The 22,563-nt window shown below is 41.0% G+C and overlaps 1 protein-coding gene and 1 long non-coding RNA gene across 20 annotated transcripts in view; one reads left to right on the top strand and one right to left on the bottom strand.

Moving 5' to 3' along the window:
• EPB41 (erythrocyte membrane protein band 4.1) overlaps window positions 1-22,563 on the top strand; it is a 290,966-nt gene that overhangs the window by 210,545 nt on the left and 57,858 nt on the right. For 17 of the 19 annotated variants that reach the window (XM_089671906.1, XM_089671904.1, XM_089671912.1 and 14 more), the window contains exons 9-12: window positions 924-1,076; window positions 4,851-4,948; window positions 5,028-5,200; window positions 15,374-15,490. In XM_089671906.1, the coding sequence (XP_089528032.1) occupies window positions 924-1,076; window positions 4,851-4,948; window positions 5,028-5,200; window positions 15,374-15,490 (541 nt within the window). The remainder of the gene's footprint in view (window positions 1-923; window positions 1,077-4,850; window positions 4,949-5,027; window positions 5,201-15,373; window positions 15,491-22,563) is intronic. The other 2 variants (XM_089671915.1, XM_089671918.1) reach the window with 1 other exon arrangement.
• Window positions 8,445-10,541, bottom strand: LOC149467330 (uncharacterized). Its single transcript, XR_016311946.1, has 2 exons — window positions 10,292-10,541; window positions 8,445-9,297 (listed from the first exon to the last, which is right to left on the bottom strand). It is a non-coding gene; the product is annotated as an uncharacterized LOC149467330 (long non-coding RNA).

Genomic DNA, 22,563 nt, shown 5'->3' with positions numbered 1-22,563 from the left:
ACATTGTTCAAAAAACCTTCCAGTCGGCTGCTACCCCTCTAACTGTATAAAACTTTTATTCATCCCAACACCTCCGCCTGAGAAACCATTTAAAAGGTAAGAAATGTTCCAAAAGTATCTGAAGGCTGGGTAGGTGCCAGCACTATTGCGGAATCCGGAGTGTGGTGCATTGGTGGCCTGGCTCCACTATGTTATTGCAGCCTTCTTGGTGTCCCCTGTGGGTTCCTTGCATGAACTCTTGGGCTTGGGGTGGTTTGGATGTATCATGCATTTGTCACTGGAAAAGGTTTCCCTGCTGGAAGAGTTCTGCTCACTTCCTTTTCTTGATTTTGAATTTTCCAACCTTAATTCCAGTGCTAACACACCCATCAATCCTTGTTTGTACTGTCTGTTTCTAAAAAGACTTATCCAGCAATCTCTCTAGATAGTAGCAGCATTTGGCACTGCAAACACCAGGAGAGCCTAGTATTCTTTCTTTTTCCAAACAGGTTTGCAATCTACAGTCATCTTTTAAGAATCTGGTTACTTTAATATTTTATCACTGAAATGTCAATGCACACAAAGGCATTCTTCAAAAATTATTGGACACGTTGGAACATGTTTTGTGGTCATAGCATTTGTAGTGCTAACTTTTTAAATCTTTTTTTATCATGAAAGTGATGGTTATTTTACTTGTTTTGTTGTAATTTAGATTAAATCTAACCAAACAGCAAGCATGAGAGGGTTTCAAACTTTTATTGTTGTAAGTGTAAATGGAAAGTCCAGGCAATAATTGTTTGCATCTTATCAGCTTTAAGTTTTTAAGAATTTATCAAAGGTCCTGATTTTATACCGCTAGTTTGAAATTTTCTGCTCTGTTTGAAATGTTGTGCATCTAACACTATATAGAGTGACACAAGTATGTTCACTGTTGTGCTTTTTAGGACTTGGAGGGTGTAGATATTAAACTTGGAGTTTGCTCTGGAGGACTCATGGTCTTCAAGGACAACCTGAGGATCAACCGCTTCCCCTGGCCCAAAGTGTTAAAAATCTCATACAAAAGAAGTAGCTTTTTCATTAAGATACGTCCAGGAGAGGTATGTATGATGTATTTTGTCATACTTTTATTGTTTGGTCATCTATCTTGTTCTTTCATCTTTAATCAAATTTTCAAAGCTAATTCAAGGAAAGTGATTTGGTAAGATACTTGCTTTAAACAGACTGGGGTAAAATTTCATATCTTTACACAAGTCTTTTTTTCAGCCGGAATGTGATGAAACTGTGGACCCTGGCCATTTCTGCACTAAATATTCTATTGGTTCCATTGATAGTATTCCCTTCTTTAGGGATTTAATTCATGAGCATCTGGAGACTCTCTTGATGTTTTCCTTTGCCTTGGAAGGCCCAAACAGGTTATTGCCACCTTGTCGATTGCCCAAGAGAAATTGATGGAGAATTTTTTCCAACTATAGATGATCCTAATCTTGCTACAAGATTAAATGTATCTTGCCCTCGCCAATGCTCTTCTATGTAGGCTCCATAGAGAACATTATCCATCTGATCTCCAAAATGTCCTTACTTTCTGTGCATATGCTCAGAATCTCGTGGCTTAAAGCCTGGTTGGCAGAATGCCCTCATGAAAGGTGCCTTTTGTGCATGCCCTTCTTAGGTAAGCTCCTCTTTGGAAATTCCCTTGAGGAATACATTGAGGTGGTTACTGAGGAAAAGAGGGCTTTCTACGCCAGTATCCACAACCATGCTTCTTTATTCAGTGGCCTTCTCGACTAACGGATACAATCTGTTCGCCTTCTCATGGAGTTATCATCTACTGCAGGTCCTTCACCTTGTGGCAGACTCCTTACCATTAAGCACACCAGACCTACTTATAAACCTTCTTTACATTAAAATTCACCCACACCTTGACAAAGAGGGGGTGGAGGGAGGGACGTCTATTAACAATTGCTCCACATTAGATAAAGATGTTCCTGCCTTTTGTTTCACTCTTGCAGTCTTTACTCTTAGTTGCTGTTTCACAAGTGCTGGTTCATATATATGCAGATTGGATGCAGTTTGAATGGAATCCAATCCATTTGACCTGGGTAGTGACATTGCTTCCTATGATGCCTATTCACATATGTCCATTGCACTGGCTGTGCGGATTGAAAAAGTCATGTCCAGTTTCTAAGCAGTGCGGTCTAGTCCAGGTACGGATTAAAGGCTATTGACTTTTATGGGAACCTTGCCTAAACCGCACATTTCATCAGTTGTGAATAGGATAAAATTCTGACCTGAACCTGATTTAAACCTGTCCTGGACTGATGTAAACCTTACCTGAACCGCTGAACAACTACTGTATTAATTAGCTGTAAAACCTGAGCTTCAGTCCGCACTGCACGTGTGTGAACTGGCACTTAGACTATTTTTTTTCTACACCTCCTTGCAACCTAAAATCACAAGGGGTACCCAGACCAGGCTTCTGCCTGGTCTTCTGTAGACCTAACACTCTTTCGCTGTTATGGAAGATCTCCTAACTTTAATAGCAACTACAATGTGATGGGTTTTACTCCCTATCTATCCACACTTCAATATGGTGATTACATTGTGGAACTCACTACACCTTTTGGAGCTAAAAATTATACTTTTTATATGTATAATCAAACCCTGGACCTTCAGGTCTTTGAGTTCCATGGAGATCTTTTTTTTTTTCTTAAAACGCTCCTGAGTCAAATCTCTGACCATAGGCCCAAACGCTGATCCTATCCCTTCCCTCTGTAGTTAACACCGCACCTATCTCAGGTTCCTTCCCCCGATCTTGTACTACTCGGAATATCTGGGTTTAATCCTCATATCATTAAAATGACATACTCTTCACATCAACATTTTGTATATCACTGATCCCATGAACATGCTGCCACTGGCATCTTTCACTTGCATCTCCATGAGAATTACCCTCTTTTAGTAAAACTAGTGTCTGACTCCTTCACTTAGGTCACCAGAACTTTACCCCTCAGTATGCAGAGAGGTTTGCTCCATTACACGGACCCCCTTTTTGGCACAGACCTCCTTCGTCTACAACCCTCAGACTCTGCCCTGAGGTTTGATATGCCTTCCCTCCCTGTATTAGGGTCAAGGATCACCAGGCTATATGTTTAAAGAGCTGAGAAGTCCATTTGCTCTTGCCTTCTCAAAAGGACTTGGACTTGGCACTGATCAACTTCTTTCACTGGCCTAGTACAAGAAAAAGTCTCAGGCCCTTGTCTTCAGTAGCCCCTTTATGTGCTTATTTTCCCTCAACATACTGTCTGTAGGTGCCTCAGCAGTTGCTTGCCCATCATACCACACATCTTTAATTTTATGACTACAAACTGTCGCCCATAGATCTTCTCACTTCCTTTTGCAACAAGAAGGGTGACTTTTTAAGCCTCTGAGCTGTTTGAGCCTTTGCTGATCCCTGCTTTGGCTACCAGGTGGTTGTTGTCTGTCTGTTCAGGTCCATTGACCCTTCTTGTTCTTCCTGAGGGCTTGTTGCTGCAATTTTGGCTATTGTGTTGCCCATCCCTTGGTTTAATGCTTGGGAATGTCCCATGGTATAAGAATCAACTGAAGAGGGGGGAAGGGGCTTTTGCCAGTGTCTGAACACAAGAAGGTAGCAGCATATAAACCAAAGTCTAATCAACTCCTGTACTGTACTTCAAATTCACCACAACCATGCAATACCACTTACTATATAACTAACTAAGCACAACAATTGGGGACTTATTTTCACATGCTGCATAAATCAATCAATTGCTTTGCCACTATCCTGATCTTACAGTGGCTGCGTCTCACAATCAGTACTTTGAGTTTCTGCTCTGCTCTAGGACGTTTTTTCCAAAGCTGTAAAATCTCCCTGTGTGATAAGTTCCTCTGATTGTTTTCATAATGTTGGTATGGCAGTTAAGAAATTGTCCCATAATTGCAAGTAATGACAAACATTGGAAGCATTATTGTAAATATCAAGCTGTCTGAGGTCACCTTTGTTATCTTAATTGACCTTGTAGATGGTAGGAGCAGTACAGTGGCTGATACTTTTACCATTCAGAACTCTAGATTAGCCATAGGCCTGAGAAGGTGGTTGGCTAGATGTGCAAGTTTTTTCACTGTTACACCTAGACAATAGTGATCATCCGTGAAAACTACATTTGGATTTGGTCATTTAGCAAGAAGTTGTGTTGGGAGGTTATAGTGCGCCTGTATACATAGTTTTTTTCGTAATATGACTGATCTCGACTTCTGTTCCCGTCAGGGCTGTATTACTTATTTATATTTGTGGCATGTAACCAGCAAGTGATGCCACATTAAATGCTATGGATCTCTTTATAGGCATGAGCTGACAGTCCACACTAGTTTCTTAATAACGCAGATGATACAGCTTTGATGTGGAAAAGTAGGTCATAATCTATTTTCCTCTGTTCACATCCTATCATCTCAGCTTACATATACTGACTGACGGTGTCTTCATAACGAATAACAATCTCTGTTTGAACATCGGTTTCCCCTCTGTTTGCCTCTGACTAGATAGAACTGAGAAATGACAAACTGCAAAATGAGTATGCCTTTCTTTATTATGTGCAGAGGGCAAAGATCTGTCATATTCAAAACACTTTGAGACTGGTTACATGTAGCAAGGTGATTCTTCTGTCTTGTATGCTTTTTATTCATCAGGGGCATAAAATAATATAGCACAAAAAAAAGTAAAAAAACACCTGTGAATTCAAACCCTTCAAAATGGATCATGTGTGAACAAGCTGGTGGAACCAAAAAAGTTGTCTCATTTCTATTTACAGTGTTTGTATGTTTCGTATACTAATGAGATCTTTTTCTATCAATAGCAAGAGCAGTATGAGAGCACCATAGGATTTAAGCTGCCCAGTTACAGAGCTGCAAAAAAACTTTGGAAGGTCTGTGTGGAGCACCACACATTTTTCAGGTTAGTTCAGACTAGTGGGAAAACTATTTAAAAAATATTTCTTGGTCTGCAAGTATTGCACCTATTTTTTCCTTTTCAGGTTGACATCTGCAGAGTCCATTCCAAAACACAGATTCCTCTCATTGGGATCCAAATTCCGATACAGTGGGCGCACACAGGCCCAGACTAGACATGCCAGTGCACTCATAGATAGACCTGCCCCACAGTTTGAACGCACTGCCAGTAAGCGAGCCTCACGCAGCCTGGATGGAGGTAAGCGTATTATGATTTACCTTTTATTAACCCAGTATCTTATTACTGTTTAAGATTGTTAACTTGATCGATCCTTGACTTTAATGGACTGTGTCTGGCTAACTTTCTTATGTGAAGTATTAACTTATTACACCATTAAATATCCTCAGGTTAGTTTAGTAAATGTAGAACACTTGAATGTATAAGTATTAAAATTGAACTGAATTGGAATCCCATCAGGAGATTTGGTACATTCATTTTCAGTTTTGGCTCTGTTATGTCTTGGTGCATTTCCCCTCACTTCTTGTCAGGAAAGGAGATGCAAACATTTTTTTCAGCAAGATAGGGAAGTGTTAGTACTGCTGTTAGGTTATTATTAATATTTTATTTATTTCAGGTACTTGTATAGCGCTGTCAATTTACGCAGCGCTTTACACACACACACACACACACACACACACACTGTACATTCACATCAGTCCCTAACCCTCAAGGGGCGTACAATCTAAGGTCCCTAACTTACATTCATACATACACATACTAGGGCCAATTTAGACAGGTTCCAATTAACCTACGAGCATGTCTTTGGAGTGTGGGAGGAAACCCACGCAGGCACAGGGAGAACATGCAAACTCCAGGCAGGTGGTGCCGTGGCTGGGATTCGAACCAACGACCCTAGTACTGCCAGGAGGAAGTGCTAACCATTTAGCCACTGTGCTGCCCATCTTTGACTTCCTACCCTGGTGCTATCTGTTACCTCCATTTCTTGTTCAGCTGTCAGATGAAATCTCCCTAATGAGATCAGAACTTGACAGAAGTATTTACTTTTTTAAAATTTTTACAAACCAAAATGAAAAGTTTTGACTAAAGTTGGGCTTTAATCTATGTCTAATAGTTGACCTTGACCGTAGTACTTAAAATGACTCTAATCTCTGGTTAAAGAAAAAATTATTTTCAAGTATGTATGCTTAACTCAAAAAGTACATTCTATTATTCTCAGCCTCCTCTAAATATTTAAATTGCTTTGATTTTGCTGCTGGGATCTGACTTCCTCTCAGAGGATGGCCATATTCATTCTTCATGGCCGATAAAAGCACAGCCACCCACTTTTGCTTGCTCCTGAGAAGGACTAAGAACTGTGGAATATGGGATGTGTAGTGTGCATAGAGCAATGCACATGACTGCGACTAAAGCACACCTCTTGTTGCAAACAAATAGAAGTGAATGGGAAAAGGAATGGTTTGGGAGCTCACAAACAACAAGGAGACAGAAACACAACACAAATTTTAGGAAAATAGATTATATGGCTATTGAGTAGTGGATATGTATGGATTTTTTGCAGAAAATCGGGATGTTGGTTAGTGTCACTTTCACCTAAAGTGAAAGGAAAGGCTTAAGTTCCGTTACCTCCCCACAATCAGTTTAACAATAGAAGTCTATTTTTATGTGTACATTTTTTTTTTCATTATGATGCATTGCTGTTACACTGTTCTTTTTCTCAGAGCACTCTCATGAATGTGGATGATTGTGTGTCCTCATTCATGAGAAAACATATGACATAAAATGGGCAGCGTTGTGCTGTGTTACTTGCACAGATACCAACAATGGTACCAGGAAGTGCCTGTGAGCAGCCACATTTGGCTGCACAAGAACACCGTATTGGGTGTAGCACAGGAGAATTGTTGGCTGTCTGGATTAGACAGTTGTTTCTAATCAGACATGCATCAATTACAATAATGCATAATATAAAAAGTTTTTCATATTATACATAGATATAAAGGGTAGTTTTTCATTGTTAATTGAAATGCCACTTAAGTTAAACCTATACCTTTAAATTTGGGCTTAATAGGTAGTCTATCCCTTTAGTTTAACTCCCTAAATGTGTTCCTAACACATAACATGGCCCCCTAAAACTTAAAGTGGTTCTAAAGGCTCAAGGTTTATCACCTTAATGCAGTCTATGCAATAGGATAAAAAACTTTCTGGGTGCAGTTTCCTCCCAGGCCCCCCTTATACTTACCTGAGTCCCGTTTTGATCTAGTGATGTGAATGAGAGCTTTGGTTCTCTGGGGTCTCTCTCTCCACAGTGGGTCACACAGCAGGAGCCATTGGCTCCTGATACTGTCAATCACACCTAGTGAGTCAAAGGGGAGAGAGCGAGGGTGGGGGCCAAGCCACGCTTTGTGTGTGACTGGACAGTGTCCAATCACAGGAGCGCTGCTTGGCAGCAAGTCTGCTCAAGTGCCCCCAAAGGAAGAGCCTTACTATTGGGGGTACTCGGCAGAGGGAGGAACCAGGACCGGCAGTGGGGGACCCAGAAACAAGAGGATAGGGGCTGCTCTGTGCAAAACCAATGCACAGAGAAGGTAAGTATAACATGTTTGTTATTTAAAAAAAACAAAATTCCTTCAGAGTCACTTTAACCGCTTCCCGACCGCCCTATAGCAGAAATACTGCTACAGGAAGACACAGGTGTGTAGAATCACGCATATATACATGATTTTGCATTTCCGGGTAGGGGGGCTTGCGTGAGACCTACCTGCGCCGTCATTTGTCGCTGTTGCTGGCAATCACCAGGTCCCTGCCGGTAATTACTCGCCGATGCCCAGTGATTGCAGAGGATCTCCCGACGGGAAGGAGAACTGTTTGTAAACAAAACAGTTCTCCCTGTCAGCTTGTCCACGCTGCTTTGCATGGCTGTGCACAGGACAGCCATACAAAGCAGTGTGCTTACAGTGAAGCACAAACACACAGCATAGTAAAGCACACACAGTTAACCCTTTGATCGCCCCTCATGTTATCCCCTTCCTGCCCAGGGCCATTAGTACAGTGTCAGTGTTTTGGGGTTTTTTTTAGCACTGATCACTGTATTGGTGTCACTGGGGATGTCAGTGACACCAAGTCAGTTCCCCCCAGTGTCAGAGTAACCGCCGCAGTCCCGCTATAAGTCGCTGATCAGCACCATTACTAGTGAAATAAAAAAATTCCAGTATATATACCGCCATTTGTAAATGCTATAACTTTCACTTAAACCAATTAATTTACACATATTGGGATTTTTTTTAGCAAAGACATGCAGCAGAATACATTTTGGCCTAAATTTATGACTAGATTAGATTTTTTAAAAAATTTTACTGGACATGTTTAATAGCAAAAAGTCAAAAATATTGTTTTTTCTCAAAATTGTCAGTCTTTTTTTTTTTTTTTTATAATGCAAAAAATAAAAAAAGCACAGGCAAACAAATACCACCAAAAGAAAGCTCAATTCATGGGAAAAAAGGCCGTAAATTTAATTTGGGTGCAGCATTGCATGACTGCGCAATTGTCAGTTAAAGTAACGCAGCTCTGTAACGCAAAAATTGGCCTGGTCAGGAAGGGAGGTAAATCCTCAGGAGGGCAAGTGGTTAACTTATCTGTTAACATTCAAGACTAACTGCACCTTTTACATAAACTGGTCTATGCAGACAAGGGGCCCCAGTATTGTAAAACACACTGTGCCATTTGTACAGGATATTACCTAATGCAATTACTGTACTCGTGGGCCTTTTTCTGTTGCTCATGAAGCCTGCCTAAAATACTCCCAATGTCTACATTCTGATGTTCAGACTTATTTTGTGGACATAGGCTACAACAAAATGCTCACCTATGCTGCTTATTTGAGGACAGTTAAAGAGATGATCAGATTAATTGGGAAGTTCAGTGGCTATTTTCTTGTAGCACATGTCCTGGGAATAAGTGAGGAAATAGGAATGTAAACATTGAGTGTACTTTGGAATGGCTTCATGGGTGATGGAAAAGGCATTTGCATTAAACAGTATTTTAGCAAACAGCGCATTGTATTTATACATTTAATTTGGTGGGGTTTTCCCGCACAACATTGCTGTTTGGGTGATGATGTTCCAAATGCCTTCCATCTGACACACTTCCGCCTGACATTTTCACCACAAACGTAAGACACATGTCTGTTCTTATTACTTGCTTCTTCAGAGATACAGGACACCAGTCAGTGCCGAGGTTCCTTTCCCAGGCATGCCAATAGCCTCTTTTTCCACATCCATGTAGTAAGTACCCGGTAGAGGATTCCTTTGCTCCGCAATGGAGGAGACATCACACCGGAGCTGAGAAAAAAGAAAGTTAAATAGCACCCGTGCTGCAGATGGCACTGAGGAAAACAAGCATTATGCTCAGGGTTACACCTATTCCCCTGCGCCAGAGCAAGGTCTTTATTCTAATGTAGCACACCCTTGGGTGATGCTTGGCTAGATATATAGGTTCAGCTCCCACCTGAATCTGGTGACACCTCCAATTATACCCAGAACACTTCGACACTCTGAGAATATTTTTTATGGGTTTTATTGAAGAAGACAAACCCTGCAAAAGAACTAGCTGATTTAACACAGGTAATGTACATAAACATAGATACTACTTTGCATAACACAGTTAGTAAGAAGTCACAATTCACTCGCCAAATTCTCCAAAAACTGACTAGTATCACACTGACTAGGGTGACATTTGAGAGTGACATTGACACATGAAACAATAACTGTTAATGAGATTTAGCAGCTTATTGACATTTGCTATAGCAATACTATCTAGAGCAGAAATGTCCTACCTAACCACTGGCCAGTGGGATGAAACTTAAAGTCTCTCAACGTTGAGGCCCTTTAATCAATGGAAGAGTGCCCACTCTCTGCATGGAAGAGTATTTGTAATCCAGGGGTAGCAGGATAGCACAGTCTCCTTTAAGCAGAATCGTCCAGTGAACATTGCAATAGAAGAAAAACAACACTTCAACAAATCTTTACCATACAGGTGAAATCCTGATATACTGACACTTGCTCAGTATATTCAAAGCAGCAAGCTTCTGTGGGGATTTGGAACTAAACACACTTTTCAGCCACAGCACTCCTTGAGGAGACAAACCAGTAATATACAGAGACAAATCAGCAGCAGGAATAGCTAAGAGCAGGAATAGCTAATTCTGAGCAGCTTGGGCTTTCCAAGATCTGTGTCACTCTGAGAATTAGAGAGCAGGCTTTCTCATGACCATTCTCCAGAGATGAACAGCAAGTGCAACAATATCAAAATCCCCTTTCATCACAGAGTACTCACTGTTTCTGGATTGTCCTCTAGATAGCATTAGACAGTAGTAGAAATCCTCTCTCTTACAGCAGCTCCAAACTCTGAGAGACACATGCTCTTAAGTGCTGTAATCTTGAGTGTCAGGCAGGACAATCCTTGGTTTGCACACTGTCCTCCTGTAACAATTCCTCTGCTACACACTCCCAGCCCAGCCCATGGGCTCTAGCAGCACAAAGAGTGAGACTCTGTGACTTTACACCAGGAGCCCTTGCTCCATGCGGTCCCCTGAAAATGTCTGCTTCCCCACATGTGTGTCTTCCTTTTTTCTCTCTCCTTTCCTCCACAGCCAATCATAAGTTCAGCTGCAACAGTGCTGCTATGGGTGGATCTTTTTCAGCTGTAGCAACAACCAATTAGAGCACAGTCCTGCTTTTCCTGTCTGTCACTCACAAAGAGAGAAAAGAAAAAAAAATGCTTTGCAACTGCTGTTTAAGATTTAAAGCAACCAGCACATCTCTACACTAATATATCTAATTCTAGCTCCCTCTCAGATGCGCAATAGATAGCCCACCTGACTAGAGCCAATTTTACTACAATTATGTCTGACTTCTTTGGGAATTTCTCTGCCCTGCTGGAGCCTTCAGTCTTCAGGACCCAAAAGCACTCTATACCTCTTTACCACCTGACTCCCTAATACATGTATAGAGGAAGCTACAGAGGTAAACATATTTCTATCCCACAAAAAGAGCTTAAGCTTACTTACTACTGCTGCTACCTCCTCTCACTCTCCAAAACGTCTTTCTCTAAGTCAAAGGTTTGGCCTCAGAACCCTCCAAGCCTGCCTAGAAGCCCTGTTTACAATGAAGGGGCACCCTCGTTCTCCGCAGTGGGGGGGGGGGGGGGCTTCTTATGGTGTTTGCCAGAAGGTGAATCAGAGATGTCAGATCTATGGGTCTATCTGTTGTTTGTTTGGGATACCAAATAGAATTTTTGTCCCTATTCCCCTACTTGATTCCTACCCTCCAATCTTCCAGCTTTGACTCGAAGATAAACAGACTGGGGAGGGGGGGGGGGTGATGAGACAGTTCTGAATCAACGTCGGGGACAAGGAGCGCTAGTCCTAGTTTCTGTAGAGCAGTCATTCTCAACACTCATTTAGAGTTCCTCCACAGCTTGCTAGAGGTTCCATGAGCTGTAGCTGGTTGACCTTCTATCTGATGGTGCCTGCATAGCTCCAGAAGCATGACACCAATTATCATTTTAAGGTGGCATTCTGACCACCACTGTGACCGTTTTTCTCATTTGATCCCCAATTGAATTGAATTTAGTAAAGGTTGCCTGATACCTAAGTTTATTTTAGGAGTTCCCCTAGGACAAAAAGATTGTGAAAGACTGCTGTATTGCATTCTGCATTGACATAAAAGGTATTCCTGATCCAAAATGAAATATAACCCCTCTCCAGATTTCCATGACAAATATGATCACCAGCCATTTATGTATTCGTATAATCTGTTTGAGAGGTATGTTAGGAGGATGTTTTAATCCTTATTGTTAAATGCTATTTAAGAGTGCTAGAAATTTCTAGAAAACTATCATGTGGATGTCCAGCATTTGGGTTGGCAGAATCTGTCGATTAACATGAAATGCCATGGTGAATATTCTTGTTCTGTTTGCATAGTGCAGGGAAAGCTTAGAACCTGTCAGGTTTTATTGTTGCCCGTGAAACTAATTGGAAAATGTACACTTCCTTTTCACTTCTGTTTCATGAATACCAGGAGATTTACTTTCCCCTCTATCATTTACCAAAAACTGACTGTTCAGTTTTAGATGTGCTGGTCCTTTAAGAACTATATGATCTTGGTCAGTTAAACATACAAGCCAAATGAGACAGTAGTACCAACCAAAACTTTTCATGGAAAAGAAGGTTGTATTCTTCTAATACAGCCATTTTCAACTATCAGTGGACATCCAAGATGCCTTCATCACAATTTCCATCTGTCTTGCACACCATCACTTCCTACACTTTGCTGTGGGAGGCAAACACTCTTTATTTGTTGTCCTGCCTTTTGGACTGTCTTCTGCACAGTGATTTTTCAAAGGTGCTTGCTCCATGTCATGGGATACCTACATGACCACCTGCTTAAAGACTCCTCAACCATGGTTTGTCTTCCAACATTCAGAGAACATTACTACTACTACTACTACTACTTCTTTAAGTCCAGGCGTTGTAAGTAATGGGGACACTTGTCTACTGGGGGTAACATGCCACAAACTGGCTACAGAGGTGTTCTAGTATAAGCCAACAATCCTCTCGGTAGCATTGCCATTTCCCTCTGGGGTACCCAGGACTTTTTAACCTACAGCAAGCTGTGGCTTTGCGCAGGCTGTTTAAAAAACATTTTCAAATAAAGTCCAAAGTTTTTCTTAATGTGATCATATTGCAGTAGCGTTTCAGAGTTGCACAGGACCCCCTTCATTAGGAAGGTGATCCTGATACACTGGTTTGGACTTTAATGGCATGACTGTTGAGGCCAAAGACCCGAGGGATAGGGGTTTTTCTGATTCTGAAATTCATACCCTCCTCAAGGCTAGAAAGTCAACTTCAAGGATGGTGTACCATTGTACAAGCAACACGTTTTTTGCCTGGTGTGAAGCTTGTAAGTTTCACTGTTGTGGGGTACATTCAGGGTTTTCTCCAGTCTGCTGTAGAGGTGTCTCTGGCTTTGGCTTATTTTCAGCGGACATATATTGCCGTTGGCCATCCTGTGTCTGATACTTATTGTTTCTTATTCCTTAAAGTGATTGTAAATGTAATTTTTTTTTCTTTGTTAAAATGACAAACATGTCATACTTACCATTGTGCAAAACCATTGCACAGAGCATCCCTGATCCTTCTCTTCTCGATTCCCCTGCCAGCACTCCTAGCTACTTCTCCCGCTGAGTGATCACCATAGCTAGTTGCTTGCATCTTTCAGTGTTCCTTTTAATGTATTATAAGAAAAGGATTTTACAGTAACTTTAAAAATCTTATTTCTTCCTGGAGCTGGATTTTAAATTATCCCTTAACCCCCAACCAACGACATTAATCCTTAAAGTGACCCTGTCATGAGGCAAATATGGGGCTTCCATTGCTGGCCTCCTGAAAGCTGCTTGGCTGTGTCTGACTGTGGTATTTTTTAATCAGAAACCCAAACAAGTGTGTAAATATGTATCAGAAAAGTGTCACAATTCCTTATCTGTATGCTTGTTCTTGATCACAAATTCGGAGCATTGAAAACAAAGCATCATTATGACAGCCCAGGAGCTAAGATTCTAAGAGCTAAGGAGGTAGCAGTGGCAGTCTTCGTTGTTCACTCATCACAGATCCCCTGATCTAAAGATAAAGCCTAACACTATATAACCCTAAGTACACTTTTAAATACTTCTTTTACCATAGTTACAGCAGTAATGTGCACAGATTGTACCCTACAGCCATCAATCTGATTTTATTTTTCTGAATCCACACGAGTGAAAAATGACTTTTGATTGTTTGTTTTTTATGGATTAATGTACTTTGTAGATTATTCTTTACTCTGCAATATAAATTTTCATAAGACAACAGGCTGCAAATTGCATATGCTGATGATTAATAGCATCGTCCTTCTAGTTTTATTATAGTAGTTTCGCAGTATTTGATTTAGTACAGTAGGCATAGTAATGTATTTTGCCCTTTTTGAACATGTAATGGAATTAACAGATATTTCCCCCATGTACTTGGTTCTGGCAACCAGATGTGGTCTTATATTTATATAGGCCCTTCATAGATAGGTTGTATAAATTACCTGGGTGAGAAAATGTTCCCTGTGATGCATTCTGCTTTTTTTTTTTTTTAATGTGATTGTTGATCTCTACTACCTGCTGCAATATTTTACTTTTATGATCTCTTTTCCCCCCCCCCATGGAATGGATAGAATCAAACATCACACCTGAGTTTATCCTGTATACTTTAACTTTTACTGACATCAAGACTGGAAATATTTGTACCTAATGTCATACTGTTATTGTTACCAAGAATGCTTAGAGTAGAACTTTTGGCAAAACTTTTTTTTATTTTGGATAGAGCAAGGGAAAGTTATAGCATCTGTGAGATTTTTTTATCATCTGTATCCCATTGTGGAGATTTCCCTTTCACTTCCTATCCCATAGCCAAACAGGAGGTGAAAAGAAATCCATGCAAATTAAGGGAATTCCTTGGGGACCCCCCACATCACAGAACCACAGTGTCCACACTGGAAGATTTCTTCTCTTTTACTTTTCTGGGGACAACCCAAAATTAGGGATTTTCTTTTACTTTCACGTTCAATGATAAACAGGAGAAATAAGGAAATTGAAGCTCGTGAGGCACAGACCGCAATGAAACCTGACAGGCATTCTAATCCCTCTGCACTCTATAACTAAAGTATCCAAAACTAAAAAAAAAGTTTTGCCTTTAAAGTGGTTGTAAAACTTAAAGTTCTTTACCTTCATGTATTCTATGCATGAAGATAAATAACCTTCAGCATGCAGCTCCCCCTCCAGCCCCCTTAATACTTACCTGAGTCTGATCTTGATCTAGCGATGTTCATGAGAGTAGCAGCTTTCTAAGCTCTCTCCATCCTCATTGGTTCAGACACAGCAGAGCTGCTGCTGCTTTCAATCTCAGCCAGTAAGGGGGGGGGGGGGGGGGAGCTGAGCTATGCTGTGTGTGTCTTATGGACATACAGAGTTGGCTTGGGTGTGAGTATGCATGAGTGTCCCCATAGCAAGCGGCTGCTATGGGGCACTCATGGGGGAAAGGAGCTAGCAGCGCCAGCGGGGGACTTGAGAAGAGGAGGATTGGGGCTGCTCTGTGCAAAACCATTGCACAGATCAGGTAGGTATAACATGTTTGTTATTTCATTAAAAAAAAACTATGCCTTTACAATCACTTTACATCCGTTTTATTATTCCCAAATGTATAGTGTTTGTTCAGCTTCTGTCATCTCAAATGCTTCCTGTTTACCCTTTTATCCACTACAACACAGTATGCATTCTTTAACCAGTAGTTTTGTTTGAACGTTTGCAAATTCAAATTCTTGCTAATCTTTGCCTCAGCAAAGAAAAGGCATGCCTCATTTGAATTAAGAACCCTAGAAGATGATGATAATGACGTGGAAGTGTTTGAGTTAGAGAATCCATTTTCAACTGTACAATCAACGGTGTCTCACAAAGGTATATGTGGCAGTTTCTAGGCTGTTTTCTGCCTGCACATACTGCTTTTTGTCCTATGCATTCTACAGCTATCTGCCTTGCCTTAGTTTATAGAACTGCAGGACTGCAGTGTTGCATAGGTACATTGGTACGTGTTCCTTAAAATGTCCTAATACTTCTAGGTGACTTCCTTATTTAAAGCAGTGTTTTGTCCAAAACCAGAAATTTAGCATATTGCAGCTTACTAATCCTTATTTGTGGTGTCTGCATTAATTTTATTGTTTTTGGCTTTTTTTCTCTTTTTTCACCTGGTGATCTGGCAAGTAACACACTTCCTGCCTTAGGGTGCCTAAGCTTTTGATGAAGGAGCAACAAAGACACCTTTGGACAGCATCATTGTTAATCTGGAGGAAGGGGAGTATAAGATGCACTAGCAGGTTTAGATACACTTGAAAATTTAAGCTAAACTCCAGCTCACACTTTTTAAGCAGTTGCAGGAACAGTTTTCTTTCTTTTTGGATAAAGGTTTTACATAAATAAATACAAAAAACGCAGATCATTGTAAGCACCCTTGTCAGTGGTAAATGGTTTGTATCAACCCTCTCACTGTTATATCTGCAGGACAGTTTGTTGTGTTGAAGGATAACAGACTTACTAGTCAGATCACCAGGTGAAAATAAAGCCTAAAAAAAGAAAACTAATGAAGCCATCACATCTAAGAATTTGTAAGTTGAAATATAATAAGTGTTTGCTTTAGTGTTTAATACTACTCTAATGTACACTGCTCAAAAATTTAAGGAACACATTTTAATCAGAGTAGCAGCAAGTCAATTAAATTCCTGGGATATTGATCTGGTCAAGTAAGTAGCAGAGGGGGTTGTTAATCCGTTTTAGCTGCTTTGGTTTCAATGAAATTAACAACAGGTGCACAAGATGGGCAACAATGAGACGACCCCCAAAACAGGAATGGTTTTACAGGGTGAGGCCACTGACATTTTTCCCCCCTGCTCCTCTTTTCTGACTGTTTTTCACTAGTTTTGAATTTGGGTGGGGCCAGTGTCACTACTGGTAGTATGAGGCGATACCTATACCCTTCAGAGGTTGCACAGGCAGTCTAACTCCTCCAGGATGGCACATCAATACGTGCCATTGCCAGAAGGTTTGCTTTGTCTCCCAGCACAGTCTCGAGTATGGAGGAGATTCCAGGAGACAGGCAGATACTCTGGGAAACCTGGACAGGGCCATAGAAGGTTCTTAATCCATCAGCAGGACCGGTATCTGCTGCTTTGGGCAAGTAGGAACAGGATGAGCACTACAAGTGCCTTACAAAATTACCTCCATCAGACCACAGGTGTGAATGTCTGACCAAACAATCAGAAACAGACTTCATGAGGGTGGCCTGAGGGCCCGATGTACTCTAGTGGTCCCTGTGCTCACTGACCGGCACCATGGAGCTTGATTGGCATTTGCCATTGAACACCAGAATTGTCAGGTCCACCACTGGTGCAATGTGCTTTTCACAGATGAGAGCAGGTTCACCCTGAGCATATGTGACAGACGTGAAAGGGTGTGGAGAAGCCGTGGAGAACATTGTGCTGCCTGTAACATCGTTCAGCATGACCGTTTTGGTGGTGGGTCAGTGATGGTCTGCTGAGGCATATGCATAGAGGGACACACAGACCTCTACAGGCTAGACAATGGCACCTTGACTGCCGTTAGGTATCGGGATGAAATCCTTGGACCCATTGTCAGACCCTATGCTGGTGCAGTGGGTCCTGGGTTCCTCCTGGTGCAAAACAATGCCAGCCTCATGTGGCGAGAGTATGCAGGCAGTTCCTGGAGGATGAAGGAATTGATACCATTGATTGGCCCCCACGCTCGCCTGACCTAAATCCAATAGAACACCTCTGGGATATCATGTTTCAGTCCATCCGACAAAACGCCAGGTTGCACCTCAGACTGTCCAGGAGCTCAGTGATGCCCTGGTCCAAATCTGGGCAGAAATACTCCAGTACACCATCCATCGTCTCATTAGGGGCATGCCCAGACATTGTCAGGCATGCATACAAGCACGTGGGGGCCATACAAACTGCGGAGTACCATTTTGAGTTGCTGCAATGAAAGTTCAGCAAAATGGACTAGCCTGCTGCATAATTTTTTCACTTTGATTTTTGGGGTGTTTTGGAATTCAGTCCTCTCTGTAGGTTGATAATTTTCATTTCCATCAAACGATGAAACATCCTTATGATTCCTAACACATTATCCAGTCCATATTAGTATAGATATCCAGCGTGATATTTTTCCCTATTGAGATCTGATGTGTTTTCAAAGTGTTCCTTTTTGAGCAGTGTATTTAACATATTAGCTATGAAGAAAATTATACAAAAGTTGACCCTGCTTTCATCAATCTCTAGAAGAGTGTGCATCAGGTATATGTCAATGAATGGGGATCACTGTATTGTCTCCACCAGAAAGATAGAATGTGGATGTGCAACTATATTTGCATATATCATAGCAAAATAATAATATTAGTAGAATAATGGTAGAATTAAGGTGGTTTCACACTGCCCTGCTGTGGGTACCCGTGGTTTTTGTGCAGGTTACTCATGCTTTCCCTTAGACTTCTATTAGGTGGGGTGTTTTTGCTGCATTTTCTGGAAGCACACGAAAGTCCTGCATGCTGCATCTTTGGTGCACTTTCAGAAAATATACCAAAAATTCCTAATCTAATAAAAGTCTATGGGAATGCACAGGTCACCTGCACAAAAAATGTAGGTATACTGCGTTTCACCCACGCTGCAGGGAAACCTCAGCTGAGCTGTGTGAAAGGGGCTTTATACCTTAGAAGAATTAATCCACGTTCTCTACATGAGAGCATGAGTGATATTTTATGTAGATACACGCTATGGACTGCAAGAGTGTATCAAGCTGATCCTATACAAGTTTATATTACATTAGTAGTGGGTAGCAAACAGCATTTCTTTGCTAATTACCTGTTACAAAGAAAATTTGTAATTACACTTAGATTTGGATGACCGCACTAATTCTAGAGTGTTTTGGTGGGCATGTGTTTCTGCCATCACAGCATGCATACACTATACATTTTTCAAAACCTGAAGTTTAGCACTTTAGCTTCATTGGCTCTGTGTGGCTTAACATGTTGAATTGTTTGTTGCCTCTGATAATGTCATAATTTCTGTACTATTTGCACATGCCATAGTCTTTTGCTGCAGTGCTTTAAAGCTTTTCTGAACTTTTCTCAACCATAATGTTGTTTGTGACTGTTTATTGCTTAGTAGGCTAGAGGCTAATGAGCTAGAGCTAACATATCATTTACCCAATTATTTAATTAAGAATGTTATTTTGTTAAATGAAATTATACGGGATAGATACAAAAGCTGCCACTGATAGACTCACCTTTGTAAAACTCTAGTTACCAGTCTATCTTGTTAATCCAAAGAGTCAGTGACCTGTAATGAGTATGCATATAAGTGTTCCTGACTTTATGAATCACTAACCCTATCAGTCATTCCTAAAGTATTGAGGTCAGAGATAGGTAAGTAGGTTTTTCAGGTCAGAATGGCATCCCCCTGTATTCCTCTTAGTACATGTTTACTTTAAAGTGTATCTCTAGGAAAAACCTTTTTGTTTTTTGGATAGAATTGCAGTCTGTGTCCCCGTTAGGGAGATTCACCCCTCTATTTGTCCTAGTGACCATTGTCACTGATATTCAAATTGAGATGAATCCAGTGTTTTAGAGGAACAAGAGGTAAGGGAAAATCTTCCAGTGGGGCTACCCTCATTTGTGGAGATTTCTTTCATATCTTTGGGTCAGAAAGGGAAGGTGAACAAATAAACTATCGGTTTTGACCCTTCCCTGCTTCTAATAAAACTAACAAAAAAGTATTTTAGCTATACATACACTTTAATTCTCTTACAGTGGCTTGAAAAAGTATTCATACCCCTTGAAATTTTCCACATTTTGTCATGTTACAACCAAAAACATTGATGTATTTTTTGGGGATTTTATGTGATAAACCAACACAAAGTGGCACACAATTGTGAAGTGTAAGGAAAATGATAAATGGCTTTCAAAATTTTTTTTAACAAATATCTGAGAAGTGTGGCGTGCATTTGTATTCAGTCTCCTTGAGTCAATACTTTGTAGAACCACCTTTTACTGCAATTACAGCTGCAAGTCTTTTTTGGGTATGTCTCTACCAGCTTTGCACATCTAGAGAATGACATTTTTACCCATTCTTCTTTGTAAAATAGCTCAAGCTCTGTCAGATTGGATGTGTCTGTGAACAGTAATTTGTCTTGCCACAAATTCTCAATTGGATTTCGGTCTGGACTTTGATTGGGCCATTCTAACACATGAATATGCTTTGATCTAAACCATTTAATTGTAGCTCTGGCTGTATGTTTAGGTGAACCTCCATCCCAGTCTCAAGTCTTTTGCAGACTCTAACAGGTTTTCTTCTAAGATTGCCCTGTATTTGGCTTCATCTATCTTCCCATCAACTCTGACCAGCTTCCCTGTCCCTGCTGAAGGAAAACATCCCCACAACATGATCTTGCCACCACCATGTTTCACAGTGGGGATGGTGGCATTTTGCTTTTAGGCCAAAAAGTAAAATTTTTGTCTCATCTGACCAGAGCACCTTTTTCCGCATGTTTGCTGTGTCTCCCCACGTGGCTTCTCGCAAACTGCACACAGGACTTCCTTTGGCTTTTTCAACATTGGCTTTCTCCTTGCTACTCTTTCATAAAGGCCAGATTTGTGGAGTGCATGACTAATAGTTGTCCTGTGGACAGATTCTCCTACCTGAGCTGTGGATCTCTGCAGCTCCTCCAGAGTTACCATGAGCCTCTTGGCTGTTTCACTGACTATTGCTCTCCTTGCCCGGCCTGTCAGTTTAGGTGGATGGCCATGTCTTGGTAGGTTTACAGTAGTGCCATACTCTTTCCATTTTTAGATGATGGATTGAACAGTGCTCCTTGAGATGTTCAAAGCTTGGGATATTTTTTTTTATAACCTAACCCTGCTTTAAAATTCTCCACGACTTCTCCCTGAGCTGTCTGGTGTGTTCCTTGGTCTTCATGATGCTGTTTGTTCACTAATGTTCTCTAACAAAGAGAGGGCTTCACAGAACAGCTGTATTTATTCTGAGATTAAATTACACACATGTGGGCTCTATTTAATAATGAGGTGACTTCTGAAGACAATTGGTTCCACTAGATTTTAGTTAGGGGTATTAGAGTAAAGGGGTCTGAATAAAAATGCACGGCACACTTTTTCAGATATTTATTTGTGGAAAATTTTGAAAACCATTTATCATTTTCCTTCCACTTCACAATTCTGTGCCACGTTGTGTTGGTCTATCACATAAAATCCCAATAAGATACATTTACGTTTTTGGTGGTAACATGACAAAATGTGGAAAATTTCAAGGGGATTGAATACTTTTTCAAGGCACTGTATGTTTTGGATTGTACAATTACAGTGAAGGAAATAAGTATTTGATCCCCTGCTGAGTTTGAATGTTTGCCCACTCACAAAGAAATGATCAGTCTAAAAATCAAATGGTAGGTGTATAGTAACACTGCGAGACAGAATAGCAACAAAAAATTCAAAAGAAATGCATGTCTAACAAATTATGCACTGATTTGCATGTTCATGAGGGAAATAAGTATTTGATGCCCTTCACAAAACATGACTTAGTACTTGGTGGCAAATCCCCTGTTAGCAATCACAGAGGTCAGATGTTTCCTGTAGTTGGCCACCAGGTTTGCACACATCTCGAGGGATTTTGGCCCACTCCTCTTGGCATATCCTCTCCAAGTCATTAAGGTTTGGTGGCTGATGTTTGGCAACTTGAACTTTCAGCTCCCTCCACAGATTTTCAATCGGATTAAGGTCTAGATACTGGCTAGGCTACTCCAGGATTTTAATGTGCTTCTTTTTCAGCCACTCCTTTGTTGCCTTGGCCATTTGTTTTGGGTCATTGTCATGCTGGAACACCCATCCACGACCCATTTGCAATGCCCTGGCTGAGGGAAGAAGGTTCTCACCCAAGATTTGACAGTACATTGCCCCATCCATTGTCCCTTTGATGCGGTGCAGCTGTCCTGTCCCCTTAGCAGAAAAACACCCCCAAAGCAGAATGTTTCCACCACCATGTTTGACAGTTGGTATGGTGTTTTTGGGGTCATAGGCAGCACACATGTGGTCTGGGATGATTCCTCACTGTTCTCTTGACCATTGACACTCCACGAGGTGAGACCTTGCATGGTGCACCAGACCTAGGGAGACTGACAGTTGTTTTGTGTTTCTCCCATTTGCAAATGATTGCACCAACTGTTGTCACCTTCTCACCAAGCTGCTTGGCAATAGTTTGGTAGCCCAGTACAGCCTTGTGTAGGTCTACAATCTTGTCCCTGACATCCTTGGACAGCTCTTTGGTCTTTGCCATGGTGGAGAGTTTGGAATCTGATTGTTTGATTGCTCCTGTGGACAGGTGTCTTTTATACAGGTAACAAAATGAGCGACTGCTTCTAATCTCAGCTTGTTACCTGTAAGAAAGACACCTGGTAGCCAGAAATCCTGCTGAATGATAGGGGATCAAATACTTATTTCCCTCATGAACATGCAAATCAGTGCATAATTTGTTAGACATGCATTTCTTTTGAATTTTTTGTTGCTATTCTGTCTGTCAGTGTTACAATATACGTACCGTGCGATTTTTCTGGGCGTTTTTAAAGGACACATGACTTAAAAACTGCACCAAAAACGCTTCTCAGAGGTGTTTGGGTCGCTTTTCAGGTTTATTTTATGCATTTTCCCTTGATTTCAATGGGAAGAGGCATTGTTGGGGCTTTTTTTTTTTAACTTTCCAAACATACCTCAGAGAAGCTGCAAGCAGAAGTTTTTACACCGCACCACAAGTGCAATGCCTCAGTGTGAAAACATACATAGATATACATTCATATACACAGGGAAGCAGTTTTATTGAGCTTTTCAGGTGCTTTTGTAATGCAAAAACGTTTGAAAAACTCCTCAGTGTGAAAGCAGCCTTAAATAATGTGGCCCT

This window comes from Staurois parvus, unplaced genomic scaffold, assembly GCF_062004578.1.
Source record: "Staurois parvus isolate SC_StPar_1 unplaced genomic scaffold, SC_StPar_1.0 ptg000115l, whole genome shotgun sequence".
NCBI classification, from domain to species: domain Eukaryota; kingdom Metazoa; phylum Chordata; class Amphibia; order Anura; family Ranidae; genus Staurois; species Staurois parvus.
The sequence above is the reverse complement of the archived record's forward strand: the minus strand, read 5'-3'. Positions and strand labels throughout refer to the sequence as shown.